The sequence below is a fragment of the Ornithorhynchus anatinus genome, chromosome 21 (assembly GCF_004115215.2).
Source record: "Ornithorhynchus anatinus isolate Pmale09 chromosome 21, mOrnAna1.pri.v4, whole genome shotgun sequence".
Taxonomy (NCBI): Eukaryota; Metazoa; Chordata; class Mammalia; order Monotremata; family Ornithorhynchidae; genus Ornithorhynchus; species Ornithorhynchus anatinus.
The window spans coordinates 15,045,779-15,059,813 of record NC_041748.1 but is presented as its reverse complement, the minus strand read 5'-3'; the positions used below and the strand labels follow the sequence as shown (position 1 = coordinate 15,059,813).

Here is a 14,035-nt window from a genome sequence, read left to right as displayed (position 1 = left end):
GGGTTGGACCCAATCCCTGTCCCCCGAGGGGCTCACAGTCTCGATCCCCATTTTCCAGATGAGGGAACTGAGGCCCAGAGGAATGAAGTGACTTAATAATAATAATGTTGGTATTTGTTAAGCACTTACTATGTGCCGAGCACTGTTCTAAGCGCTGGGGTAGACATAGGGGAATCAGGTTGTCCCACATAGGGCTCACAGTCTTAATCCCCATTTTACAGATGAGGGAACTGAGGCACAGAGAAGTTAAGTGACTTGCCCACAGTCACACAGCCAACAAGTGGCAGAGCTGGGATTCGAACTCATGAGCCCTGACTCCAAAGCCCGTGCTCTTTCCACTGAGCCACGCTGCTACTCCAAGCAGCCCAAGACTTGCCCAAGGTCACCCAGAAGACAAGTGGCAGAGCAGAGATTAGAACCGATGACCCTCTGACTCCCAGGCTTGGATTCATTCAATCGAATTTATTGAGTCCTTACTATGTGGAAAGCAGCGTGACTCAGTGGAAAGAGCCTGGGCTTGGGAGTCAGAGGTCATGGGTTCGAATCCCTGCTCTGCCGCTCTGCCACTTGTCAGCCGTGTGACTGTGGGCAAGTCACTTCACTTGGAGAAGCAGCGTGACTCAGTGGAAAGAGCCCGGGCTTGGGAGTCAGAGATCATGGGTTCAAATCCCGACTCTGCCATTTGTCAGCTGTGTGACTGTGGGCAAGTCACTTCACTTCTCCGTGCCTCAGTTCCCTCATCTGTAGAGAAGCAGTGTGGCTCAGTGGAAAGAGCACGGGCTTGGGAGTCAGAGGTCATGAGTTCGAATCCTGGCTCTGCCACTTGGCAGCTGTGTGACTGTGGGCAAGTCACTTCACTTCTCTGGGCCTCAGTTACCTCACCTGTAAAACGGGGATTAACTGTGAGCCTCACGTGGGACAACCTGTTGACCCTGTATCTACTCCAGCGCTTAGAACAGCGCTCTGCACGTAGTAAGCGCTTAACAAATACCAACATTATGAGAGGTCATGGGTTCGACTCCCGGCTCTGCCACTTGTCTGCTCTGTGACCGTGGGCCAGTCACTTGACTTCTCTGTGCCTCAGTGACCTCATCTGTCAAATGGGGATGAAGACTGGGAGCCTCACGTGGGACGACCTCATGACCCTGTATCTCCCCCAGCGCTTAGAACAGGGCTCGGCTCAAAAAACACCACCGTTACTGTATGCAGGGCACTGTCCTGAGCGCTTGGAATGGACAGTCGGGCCACAGAGACCATCCCTGCCCAACGACGGGCTCGCAGTCTAATCGATAATAATAATAATGTTGGTATTTGTTAAGCGCTTACTATGTGCCGAGCCCTGTTCTAAGCGCTGGGGTAGACAGAGGGAATCAGGTGGTCCCACGTGAGGCTCACAGTCTCCATCCCCATTTTACAGATGAGGGAACTGAGGCCCCCGAGAAGCGAAGTGACTTGCCCTAAGTCACCCAGCTGACAAGGGGCAGAGGCAGGATTCGAACCCATGACCTCTGCCTCCAAAGACCGCGCTCTCTTTCCACTGAGCCACGTGGTAAACTTCGGCTAATCGATCCACCCCAGCGCTTAGTACAGGACCCGGCCCCCAGTAAGCGCTGCACGAGTATTGTTTATTATTATTCTTTATGATGGGAGCAGCATTTACTTCCGCTTCCAATGCGGATGCCCGGGAGGAAGCCGTGGCCCGGCCCGCTCTGGCGAGCCAGGAGCCGGTCCGGGCCCGTCGGGCGGCGGGTCGGGCCTGCGGGTCCCCGGGCCGGGACTCCATTTCCCAGGGGGCCGCGCGGGCGCCGGGCGGGCGCCGGGCGGGCCGCGGGGAGCCCGGGGCAGGCCGGGATTTGTAGTCCCGCCGCGGGGGCGGGGCTCCGGGGAGGGGGGTCGGAGGCTCCGGCTCCCGATTGGTCCTTTCCGGGGGAGGGCGGGGAGCGGATTGGCCCGTCCCGCGGCGAATGGGAGGAGGCGGGCCCGGGCCGCGGCCGGTGATTGACGCGCCGCGGGCGGCCAATGGCGGGGCCGGGCGGGGGCGGGAGGGGCCGGGCGGGGGCGCGCGTGCGCGCGGGGCGGGCGGGGGTCGGGGGTCGGGGCCGCTCGCTGGCTCGTTGACTCGCTGCCTCCGGTGGGTCGGGTGTCTCCGGTGTCCCCGCGGAGGGGAAGGAGGGAAGGAGGGAGGGAGGGAGGGGCGGGCGGGCGGGCGACGGCCTTCTCTGCTTCCCTTGTCGGCGGAGGAGACGCAGGTGAGTCCCGGGGGAGCCCCCCCTCCCCCTGCTCTCCCCCCTCCCCCGCCCTGCCCCCTCCCACTGCGGGGGGTGCTCCATCCTCCATCTCCTGCCCCCTCCCTCCCCCCCCCACCTCCCCGGGGGGAGTTTCGTGCTTCCCTCCCCCTTCCCGGAGACATCAGCCCCTCCCCCGGGGGGGTTCATCCACCCCTGACCCTCCCCCCCCCAGCACCCCCTCCCTTATCCCTCCCACGCGGGGGTCCATGCTCTTCTGTCCCCCCCGCCAGGAGACACCCCTCCCCACCCCCCCTTCTCAGCTCTCTATAAGGGCTCATCCTCTCCTGCCCCCCGCACCCCCTCCCACCCCTCAATAAAGGCCCATCCTCTCCTATCCCCCCTCCAGGAGACACGCCCCCACCCCCCCTTCTCACCCCTCTACAAGGGCCCATCCTCTCCTATTCCCCCCTCCAGGAGACACCCCCCCACCCCCCTTCTACCCCTCTGTAAGGGCCCATCCTCTCCTGCCCCCCCCAGGAGACACCCCCCCACACACTCCCCCTCCCATTCCTCTGTAAGGGCCCATCCTCTCCTACCCGCCCCTCCCCCTCCCACCCCTCTCCCACCCCTCTATAAGGGCCCATCCTCTCCTGACACCCCCCCCAAAGCCCCTTCTCACCCCTCTATAAGAGCCCATCCTCTTCTGCCCTCTCCCCCCTGCTTGGACACATCATTCCCCCCTTCCCCCCCCCCCCAGCACCCCCCCTCCCAGGGGCATCCACCCCCTCCCTCCCCTCTCCCCCAGGAGTCATCCTCTTCAGGTGACTCGTCCCCCATTACCTTCCTGCACTGCCCCTGCGCGGGAAAATCCCCACCCCTCTTTCTCGACCCTCAGCTTCGAGCCCCTCCAGGAGCCTGCGCCCCCAACCCCCCTGCCTTTTTCCCTCCCCCCCCGCACACCTCCCCCTTTCTCCCCCATGGCCAGCTGCAGGCCCCCCAGCTGCAGCCCCGAGGTGACCAGCTGCCCTCTCCCCCCACCAAGCCCCTATCCCCTCCCGTGGCCTTGCCCTCCTGGCTTCCCCAGAGCCCCCCACCGAGAGACCCCCCCCCCCCGCCCCGATCCCCATCCCCATCCCACGTTATCGGGGGGCTGAGGGGCGTGGGGGTGTTGCGGCAGGGGGAGAGAGAAGGGATGGGCCGGACAGGAACAATGAGAGGCTGAGGAGAGCCCAGCTGCTAGGAGATGGGTATGAATGTAAATGAGCTGCTATTGATCCAGCCCCTCACATCTTGGCAGGTCTTGGTTCTTCTCCCTTGATTTTCCCCTGGCCCCCCTCCCCAAATAAAAATAAAAATCTCAGAGAAGTGTGAGCCTAGTTTGGAGGAGTTGAAGGAATTAGCTGCAGCCTGTCTGGGGCTTTCCTCCAGAACGGTTGGTTTAGCGTGGGGGAACCAGGTCCTGCCCGTACCCGCTCCCCTCATCCTGAGAGGGGCCAGGCAGGGGCTGCGTGTGTGTTTTTGGCGGGGGGTGGTCCCCGGGGAGGGAAGGGGTCCGTCCCCTCAGAGACAGGTGGAGGATGTGGAAGTAAAAGCCTCCACTCCAAACACGGCGTTTGTTCTCCTCCCTTCCTTCCCAAGTGTCATCATTCATTCAGTCGTATTTATTGAGCGCTTACTGTGTGCAGAGCACTGTCCTAAGCGCTTGGAAAGTACAATTTGGCAACAGAGACGATCCCTACCCAACAACGGGCTCCACACCCCCATCTGCCGAGCCTCGGGAAGGGTCATAAAGAGAGACTGCATCTCATGCAAATTCCCCCAAATGCATTCTGCTCCTCTTCGGCCCCGCCGATGGCCCAGAGGTAAGCGCCCCGCTCCGGGTCGGGTCTCTCAACCGGCCTCTTCCGTCCATCAGGCTCTCGCCGGGCGGGGCCGTTGGCATCCTCGTCGCCTCGGCGCCCTCGCCGCTGCCACCATCGTCGTCATCCTCGTCATCTCGCCGCTGCTCGATCGATGCCAGAGGGCGGCCGGGGTCCAGGGTTCCTTCGGAGAGAGTCTGAATCCCTTCAGCCACCCTCCAGCCGCCGTCTGCCGGCGCCTTCTCCCGGTCCTCCCCTGTTGAAGGCCAACGGGCCGTCCTCCTCCTCCTCCTCCTCCTCCTCCGACGGCAACCGGCCCTCGTGCGGGCCTAGCATGCGGCTCCTGCCGCTTCGCTGATGAGAGGGAGGATGGGGACCCAGGGCAGCCCCGTGAAGAGCTACGACTACCTGCTCAAGTTCCTGCTGGTGGGAGACAGTGACGTGGGCAAGGGAGAGATCCTGGAGAGCCTTCAGGACGGCGCGTCCGAGTCCCCTTACGCCTACAGCAACGGTAAGGACCCCCATTCAGCGTCCTCGGGCCGCGGGACCCCTTCCCCGGGAATTCCACTCGTTTGAACGGTGCCCATCTCGGCCGAGGTTTTCGGCCCATGGGCTTTTGTGGGGCGCTTTTTTTCTTAAACCCTCTCCGCGTCGGTGGTTTGTCCTGGAATCTGCAGAGGCAGGGAGTGGGGAGTGGCCTTCGGCCCTGGCCGCCAGTCCAGCGGTGCTCAGGAAGGCCGTGCCTCTGGTCGGGAGCGGGCGGTCCCGGAACCGGATGGGAACGTGGCCCCCGTTTTGTGTGGAGCCCCCCACGGCGCATCCCTCGGACCCCCGCGAGGGCAGTGCCTGCCTCGAGCTGCTGGGCCGGGGGCCTTTGGGGACGGGGAGCGTGAGTTGCCCGGCCCAAATCGGGCTCGATAACGGGGACTGGGCCCGGCCGGCCGACCGGCCAACCCAATGTTTCCGGCTCTAACTGCGAATAGGGAATCGGTAGAGCCTTTTCTTCCCTGTCTCCTGATGGGAGTAAAAAGCGGAGCCTTGCGGAACCTGAGGAACAATATCGGACCCAGAAGCCGGTCGGCGCTTAGAGGATGGTCTGCTGGGTGGCGTTCGGCCTCTCGCCCTGTGGCCCAGCTGGGGCCTCTGAGTGATTGGGTGGGTTCGGGGTGCTTGCCAGGGTCTTGTTAGGCCTCACCATTTCACGGTTTGGGGAAGCCGCCAGGGCAGGACCTCGGGCCCGGTCCAGCCCAGGGGGTCCACGTGGGTCTGGTTACCTCTGGGCTACCTGGCTCTGAGAGGAAGGAGAAGAAAGCGGGCCGGGAAGGTGCGAGTAGGGAGGAACTGATAACGACCGGGCCGCCGGGTCCCCGTGGGCGTCCGATCCTGCCGGCCAGCGCCTCTGTCCCCGGGTGGTGGTCCATCCCGGCCGTGGTCTTGGCAGGCTGCGACGGGGCGTGGGGAGGGAGCGTCGATCTGGTTGTCACCTGGAACCGACTCCGTCCAGATGGTAGCACCGGCCATGAGCGTGTGTGAGAATGGGGAGCTTTTAGGCATCCCAGGGGACCCGCTTCCCGAAAGAAAATGGCTCCCCCATTGGCTTCGCTTTGAACGGGCGGCCAGCCCAGGTCCGGGGTGACTCAGTAGCTTCCCTTTCCATTAAGGAATTTTCATCCTTGTAATTAATCCAAGGGAACCCAGCATAACCGGTATCAGACTTGGGCTGGGTAAGTCATCCCGTGAGTCTCTCTAATTAGACAAAAAGCACTTGGTGTAGAAGCCGAGTTTTGGCTCCCCCTGCCCGGGCATTTTTTTCTGGGGGCTCTAGGCCCGGCACTCGGGCCTCATCAGACTCTTTCCAGACCCACTTTTTGGGTCTCTGCTCATTTAGCTTCTCGTGTCCCTCTTCCTCTGGCCCGGGCCCTTTTGGCGTTTACTCCTTGCAGAGTCGCCCCCCAAAACATCCCTCATCCACCCGTCTGAGTGGGAACTCATCATAGGTCGGGGCCGCTGTGTACGTGCTTCCTCGAGTTGTCGGTGTATCAGTCAGCCAGTCACTCAATAGTATCTTTTGAGCGCGCTCTGTGTGCAGAGCGCTGTCCTAAGCACTGTGTACCTAGCAGAGTGCTCAATAGACACCATTGCCACCCCTGCCGGGAGCAGAGAAGTAGAGGCTCTGGCTTTCCCGGCACGTCCAACCTTGTCGGGCCGGCCGGATTGGGACAGGGAGGGGCAGAGCTTCCCGCTTCCCGAAACGGATTCCATAAACCTGGACCCAGGACTCAGTGGACCCGGGTTCTAATCCCAGATCTGCCACTTGTGTGCAATGTGACCTTGGGCAAGTCACGTCACTTCTCTGGGCCTCGGTTACCTCATCTGCTAAAAGAGGATTCAAAACCTGCCCTTCCTACTTTAAACTGTGAGCCCCCTGTGGGACCTGATTTTCTTTTCTTTTCTTTTTTAATGGTATTGGTTAAGCGCTTACTATGTGCTAGACACTGTTCTAAGCACTGGGGTAAGACATGAGCTGAGACATGAGATAGTCATTGTTGCACCTGGGGCTCACAGTTGTACTCCCCATTTCCTTGTCTCTATCCCAGTGCTTGGCACATAGTAAGTGCTGAACAAATATCACCTTTTTTTTTTTTAGGGGTGACAGCAGCAAGCCTCCCCTCCGGGCAGCCGCCTGACCCGGAGGAAACCCCTCGGAAGGCAGGGGTTGGCGGGTGAGGGATACCTCTCTATAACTTTCTCAGCTTTTGCCTTTTTGTTGTCCTGGGGAGTTTGAGCTGTCAAGGCCAGGAGCGGGTTAAGCCTGCCCCGGGGGCTGTGGTGGAGGTGACCAAACCAGGTGAAATGCGTTAGTTGACCCTTTGAAGTTATTCATTTAGCACCTACTCTGTGCCAAGCACTGGAACCAAGTACTTGAGGAGGACAGTAGAGTCATTAGCCCTGATTGTTGCCCGCCAGGAGCTTTACCGTCTTGCAGGGTGTTGTGCCAGGCGCTTGGAACAGCGCATTAGACGTGGGAGTCATGATCCCCGTCCTCGAGGAGCTTGCAGTCTAGGGCCGCGGAAAGGCTTGGAGGGAATTTGCAGAGACGAGGAAGAAGGAAAAGCGGGTATGGGATGTTGTGTTTGAGTATGGGTGGGGGTGGCACGAAATGTCCAGAAGGGTTCCCGGTGATCCCGAGCCCAGCGGCAGGCCTTTGCCCCCCTCCGCAGCAGGAGAGTGGCCATCTGGGGAGATGTGGAATGGATTGGGGAAGACCTCCCGGAGGAGGCGCGATGGCCAGAAGCCGTCCCCGTTGGCTTCTGCCTGGCCATGTAACAAATTGCCACACTTCCTATGGTGAAGGATCTTGTGCAAACCTCAAGGTCCTTGGAGATGGTCCAACTGCCCCCGGGGAGAGGGGGATGGGGGGTGGAGGATGGTCCCTTCTCCCCTTCCCCTGACAGTGTCTCTAACAGGGAGCCCGTCTTTGCCGAAGGATTTCCGAGGGCCCGGCCAGGCCCGGAAGGCCGGAACCCGTGGCCTCCTGGCGATCGGGGGGGAGTGCTGCTCATGGAGGGTCTTCTTGGGGTCACCCCATCCTTCTGACCCTGGAGACCAGTTCTTTGCCCACAAGGAGCTTCCACTCTGACCTGGGGAGCTAGTGTCCCCCACCCCCAAAAATTGACCCAACAACCGGCTCCCCCATCTCAAAAGTCCCAGGGGGACCAAGGTCCAAAAGACCCCCCCCCCCAAATGGGTGAGTGGGGCCGGGCCCAAGCTGACCCCCTCATCTACCCCAGCGCTTAGTACAGTGCTCAGCCCCCGGTAGGCACACACCGCTATAATAATAATAATTGTGGTATTTGATAAGCACTTACTATGTGCCAAGCACTGCTTTAACCACTGGGGTAGATACAAGTTTCTCAGATTGGACACAGTCCTTGTCTCTCGTGGGGTTCACAGTCTCAATCCCCATTTTCCAAATGAGGTAACTTGGGCCCAGAGAAATGAAACGACTTGTCCAAGATCACACAGCAGACAAGTGGTGAAGCCAGGATTAGAACCCACCATCTTCTGACTCCCTGACTCATGCTCTATCCACTACGCCATTTGGCCTTGGCCGTCCGACACACCCTACCCTTGTGGGCTGGATGGGGTGGGGCGAGGGGGCTTGAAGTGGTGGCTTGGGCGATGGCTATGTTTGAGCCACCTGATCGCCCCTGGGGAGGGATGCTGGGACCTGTTGTCCCTGAAGTCCCAGCAGCCCCCACACAGGTGTAGAACCCACATCCCACCCCCACCCCCTAGGCTTGGGCCCAGACCCGCTCTGGATTTAGCCGTCAGGGTTAGCTTAGTTAGGGACGTGGGTCGAAGCAGGGGCCGTTGATGACTTTAGGCAGTCGGATCGCTGGCCATTAGACAACGGATGATCTGATGACCCTTATCTTTTATGAGTTTGGTTTTCAACATAGTCCTCGTCCTCTCTCTTCTCCCCCCTCCGCCCACCAGATCCCCACACAGACACACACGGGTCACAGAGGCAGCAAGGCCCTCCGAGCCACCCCAGAAACCCCCAAGTCTCCGCTACCATTCCTTCCCGGATTTATCGTGATGACTCTTTGTGTGACTATTTCTTTGTCTGGGTAGAAAAGTGCTTACTCTCTGCCAAGCACCGTACTCTGAGCTAAGCTCTCCAGTCGGAGAGGTGGACGTGATAGCTGTTTGACAAACCAGAGTAATTGGAGAAAGTAACGGACTGTTCGGCTGATAATACATATAGGCACAAGGCTCGGGAGGCATATAAATGAAGAGAAGCAGTGTGGCCCAGTGGATAGAGCATGGGCCTGTGAGTCAGAAGGAGCTGGGGTCTAATCCCAGCCCTGCACTTGTCTGCTGCGTGGCCTTGGGCAGGTCACTTTAACGTCTCTGAGCCGCGGTTATCTCATCTGTAAAAATGGGGATTAAGACCGTGGGCCCGGGGGGGACATAGACGCTGTCCGACCTGATTACCTTGTTTGTACCCCAGCGCTTAGAACAGTGCCTGGCACATAGTAAGCACTTAATAGATATCATAAAAAAGTGCTTAAAAATACTATAACAAAATTAAATAAAAAGACGTGAGAGATGCCAGAAATTAGTATTAATAATAATTTTGGTATTAAGCAGGTTGGGTACAGGTTGGGTCCCACATGGAGCTCACAGCCTTAATCCCCATTTTAACAGATGAGGAAAATGAGACACAGAGAAGTGACTTGCCCAAGGTCACACAGCAGGTAAATGGCAGATCCCATGAGCTTCTGACTCCCAGACCCGGACCCTATCCCCTACGCTAGGCTCCTAAATCAGGTAAAGCTTCCCGGAGGAAGGAGGTTTTTTCCCAGGGGTTTTGAGGACTGGGCAGACCGAGGTCTGGTGGCGTCACGGAGGAGCTGTCCTGTCCATTCTCTCTCTTGGCCGCTCTTCTTGGGGTTCGGAACTTCCGAGGCCTCGGCGGACAAGCCCCCCTGGTCGGCTCTCAGGGTCCGGAGGGCTAACTTGGCCCCTGGGCAGAGAACCTTTCTGCCAACTGTATCGTACCGCACTGTGCTAACTGCTTATCCAGTGCTCAGCACCCAGTATGAGCTCAGTAAAGACGATTGATTGGGTGTGGAGTGGAGTGGGGTGGGGATGACCTCAAGTCCCCTGGGTGGGGAGGGGGCTGTTTCAAGCTTCCCCTCCAGGTCGGGCTCAGTTTCTGCTGGCGAAGCAGCCCCCGGAGCATCGGCCCAGATTGTCGGTTCCCTCTGGCTCCGACCCTTGGGAGGAGGGACATCTGGGCGGCCGCCGCGGCTCCGCCCGGACTGTCTGGCCCAGGGACGCGGACCCTCAGACTCTGTTTCCCTCCGGTGGTGTGCGCGGCCCCACTGGTGTTAGCACAGTGCTCTGCACATGGTAAGCGCTCAGTAATAACTATTGAATGAATGAATGATTGCATGGTGTGCTCTCTCCTCCCCTGGCCCCCGGGTGCCCGCTGGCGAAGATGCAGGCAGGGGTGCAGCACACAGAAAAACGCCCACCAAGGTGACCGCAGCTTAGTGCAGACGCTGTGCCAGGGTGCCACGACCCAACAGCTGTCGGCCTCGCAGGTCACGGAGGCCCTTGCCCGCCACGCCAGCCAAGGATTTTCCGGGGCTCCTGCTGGGCATCTCCCCCGTGGTCAGCCTGCACATCCTTGGGTCAGAAGCCTCCAACCAGGGGGCCTAGTTCCAAGGGGCAGAGCCAGGGCTGGAACCCAGTTGTCTCGTGTCCCACGGGGCTGGATCGACCCCTTGAGAACTGACCCATCGGGCTCCTACCTCCAAGCTGGCAATGGCATTGGGTCCAGGCTCCAGAGCGGGGTGAGGGTACGGTGGGCCAGGGGCGCAGGTGGAGCACAACCTGTATGGGAGGGGCAGAGAGGGAGGGACCAGCCCAGGCCAGAAATCCAGGTTCTCCGAGGTGGAGACACCCGGCCGATCAGAAACAGCGGGCCAGTGGCCAGGTCTCGACTAGCCACTTTGACTATCAGGGAAGCAGGGATGTCTCAATCAATTGATTTAATAAATGCCCTTGATTGGGTGATGTGGGCCGTGTCTAAATTTTTTTTTTTTAATGGTACTTGTTAAGCACTCACTGTGTGCCGGGCACTGTATTAAGCACTGGGCTAGATACCAGGTAATCAGGTTGGACCCAGTCCCTATCCCACATGGGGCTCCCAGGCTTAATCTCTATTTTTCAGGTGAGCTAAGTGAGGCCCAGAGAAGTGAAGTGACTTGCTCAAGGTCACCCAGAAGGCAAGTGTAGAACCGGAATATATACATATATATATATATATATGAGAGCAAGAGAGAGAGGGAAAATATGAATGAGAATGTGTGTCTCACCATCCCCATGCAAACCCTACAGTGGCCTTTTTAATAATTATGGTATTTGTTAAGCACTTACTAGGTGCCAGGTACCGCAGTAAGCGCTGGGGTGGATACAAGTAAATAGATTTAGACACAGTCCCTGTCCCCGTATGGGGCTCACAGTCTCAATCCCCATTTGACAGATGAGGTCACTGAGGCCCTGAGAAGTGAAGCAACTTGCCCCAGGTCACGCAGCAGACACAGGGCCGGGTTTAGAACCAAGATCCTTCTGACTCTGAGGCCCCGGCTCGTTCTATTAGGCCACACCGCTTCTAGTTTCAGAGAAGGAATGATTTTTAAAGTACCACCACCCCAGAAGAGGCAGGCACAGATGTAGAGCTGTGGCAGGGTCGGGAGCTCTGCATGCGGAACGGCCGGGCCAGGACAGGAGGGCAGCACCGGCCGCTGGGCAACACCCACACTTTACCACGCGGTCCGAAGACCCAAGTAGATCCCAACCCGAGCAGGAAGGCAGGGCTGAAATGAAGAGAAACAGTAGCCATAGCGGAACTCCGCGTGTGGAGCTCGGGCCTGGATTTCCATCCCGGCTCTGCCACTTGGCTCCTGAGTGACCGCACACGAGTCACTTCATTCCTTCATTCAGTCGTATTTATTGAGTGTTGTACAGAGCACTGAACTAAACACTTGGGAGAGAACAGTGTAACAACAGACACTTTTCTGCCCACAATGAGCTCACGGTCTAGGGGGGAGACAGACGTTAACATAGGTAGATAAATAAATTACAGATATATACATGTGTGCTGTGGGGACCGGAGGGAGGATGAATGAAGGAGCAAGTAAGAGCGGCACTTCACTTCTCTGTGCCTTAGTTCCCACTTGGGACAACCTGATTACCTTGTATCTACCTTAGCACTTAGAACAGTGCTTGGCACATAGTAAGCCCTTAACAAATACCATAATTATTTATTATTATTATTACTGTTATTTAGAGCCTATCATGTGCCAAGCAATAGTAAGCGTTGGGGTAGATACGGGTTTGTCAGGTCAGACGCAGTCCTTGTCCCACATGGGGCTCACGGAGAGGGAGAGCAGGTTTCAAATCTCCATTTTAAAGATGAAGAAACCGAGGCCCAGAGAAGGGAAGCGACTCGCCCAAGATCACGCAGAAGGCAAGCGGCAGAGCCGGGACTAGAACCCCAGTCCTCTGACTCCCTGGCCTGTACGCTCTCCACTAGGCCATGCTGCTTCTCAAACATGAAAAGAAATTCTAGGTCAGGGAAGCTGCAGAGAGTATAGCGATAGGGATATAAGTCCTGGGGCGAGCTGGGGATGGGGTGATTATCCAAGTGCTTCATTCATTCATGCATTCCGTCGTACTTACTGAGCACTTACTATGTGCGGAGCACTGTACTAAATGCTTGGGAGAGCACTGTAAAACAACAGACACATTCCTGCCTACAACGACCTCACAGTCTAGAGGGGCACACAGACATTCATATAAATAAATAAGGGGTACAGACCCCTGTGCATAGGTAACACGGAGGGCAAATAGGGTGGGGAAGTAGGGAGTGTTTATAAGGCCTTATGGTGGGGCTGAGTGCCCCCGTATGGTGGATGGATGAACGGACAGACGGATGGAGAGAGGCCCAGAACTTTCCTTTCCGGCACCTTGACATGGTCAAGTAAAAACCGTCCCTAATAATCACCCGCTGGCCCTGTTCCTCCACACCTCCTAGCCCCAGTTATCGCCTCCTGACTGCAGGCTCCCCAAGCCCCCTGGCCACCCTGGAGTCAATTCCCCTCCATCGGCCGACGTTGACTGGCCATCCCCTCCTGACCCAACAAGCCAGCGTCCCGGACTGCTCCTCTTTCCCGGAGCGGACGGGAGGCCGGCCGGGCCCGGCCGTTTCCGTGACCCGGGAAAGGCCCGGAGACTCGGTTCCGACGAGGCCTCGGCACATCCGGTCATCTTACGCCTTCCCCGGAACTGGGCACGGATGGAGCGCTTCACAGATAGCCCGAAGATGGAGAGAGCCTCGCTCTTTAACGGGGCAAAGGTGGCAGTCGGAGAGGAGCTGACTGCCAACCTGCTGCTCAGAGCATCCAGAGATATGGTCGGAAAGTCTCCTTTGCCCTGTCTTGCCTTCCTTTCCCTTCCCTTCCCCTCGGGTCCTCCACCAACCGCCTTTCACTGGGCGTGTTTAGCTGGGAGAATTACATCTCTCCGAAGTTCCTCCGTCCTTTAGGGCGGTGGCGGTGGTGTTGGCTGCCCTCTCCGGACTTTGGCCATCACGATCCATTCGCCGGAACAACCCTTGGACATTTACCTCGCTAGATCGGATGCCCCACATGCTTTCTGCCGTCTCCCTGACCCTGTTTACTCCCACAAGGGTCCAGTAGACCCCGGCCGCCCGCCACATCTTCCCCCTTCCTCAGAAAGATCTCAGGAAAGACCGCCATGGTTGCTTTCCCGGGTCTGCTGAGAATGTTTTGGACTCGGACCCCTTTCCGATATGTGTGGCTGTCCTTGATGCTGATGGTGACCTTTATCCCCGGGAGCAGGGCTTGTGTGACAGAAAGTCCTAAGCGGGACCCACCATCCCGGCCGCCACTAGGCCGACTGACCCTTGTTTTGCTGTCGTGTTGGATGCTTACAGTGCCTGGTGCTGTTTTTGCGTGTCCCGTGGGAGTCAGAGAACCCGGGATGTAATCCTGGCTCTGCCACTTGCCAGCCGCGGGACTTGGGGCCAGTCCTTTCACTTCCCTGGGTCTCGGTTTCTTCATCTGTAAAATGGGGATTCGGTATCTTCTCTCTCCCCCTTAAACTGCATACGCCACATGGGCCAGGGATCGCATCCGCTCCCGTAGCTTCCCGAGAACAGCACTTGGCACAGAGGAAGCACGCAACAGATACCCGCGTTATTACTTGGGGCAAGGCGAGCCGCCCCATTATTGATATCAGAACAGCGCCTTGAAAAGATTTCTCCTGTCCTCTTTCCCTTCGGCTGCTCCCTTCATCTGTCCTGCTGCTCCTAGACTAAACCTCCCGCTCACCCTCCCTCCGAGGTCA

The 14,035-nt window shown here is 58.3% G+C and overlaps 1 protein-coding gene across 1 annotated transcript in view; it reads left to right on the top strand.

Annotated features, from left to right (window-relative positions):
- Positions 1 to 2,187: 2,187 nt before the first annotated feature.
- The window catches only part of RAB40C (RAB40C, member RAS oncogene family), a 46,438-nt gene continuing 34,590 nt past the window's right edge, over positions 2,188 to 14,035 (top strand). Inside the window, exons 1-2 of the mRNA XM_029049414.2 lie at positions 2,188 to 2,249; positions 4,144 to 4,598. Of these exons, the coding sequence (XP_028905247.1) occupies positions 4,445 to 4,598 (154 nt within the window). The 5' untranslated portion in view covers positions 2,188 to 2,249; positions 4,144 to 4,444. The remainder of the gene's footprint in view (positions 2,250 to 4,143; positions 4,599 to 14,035) is intronic.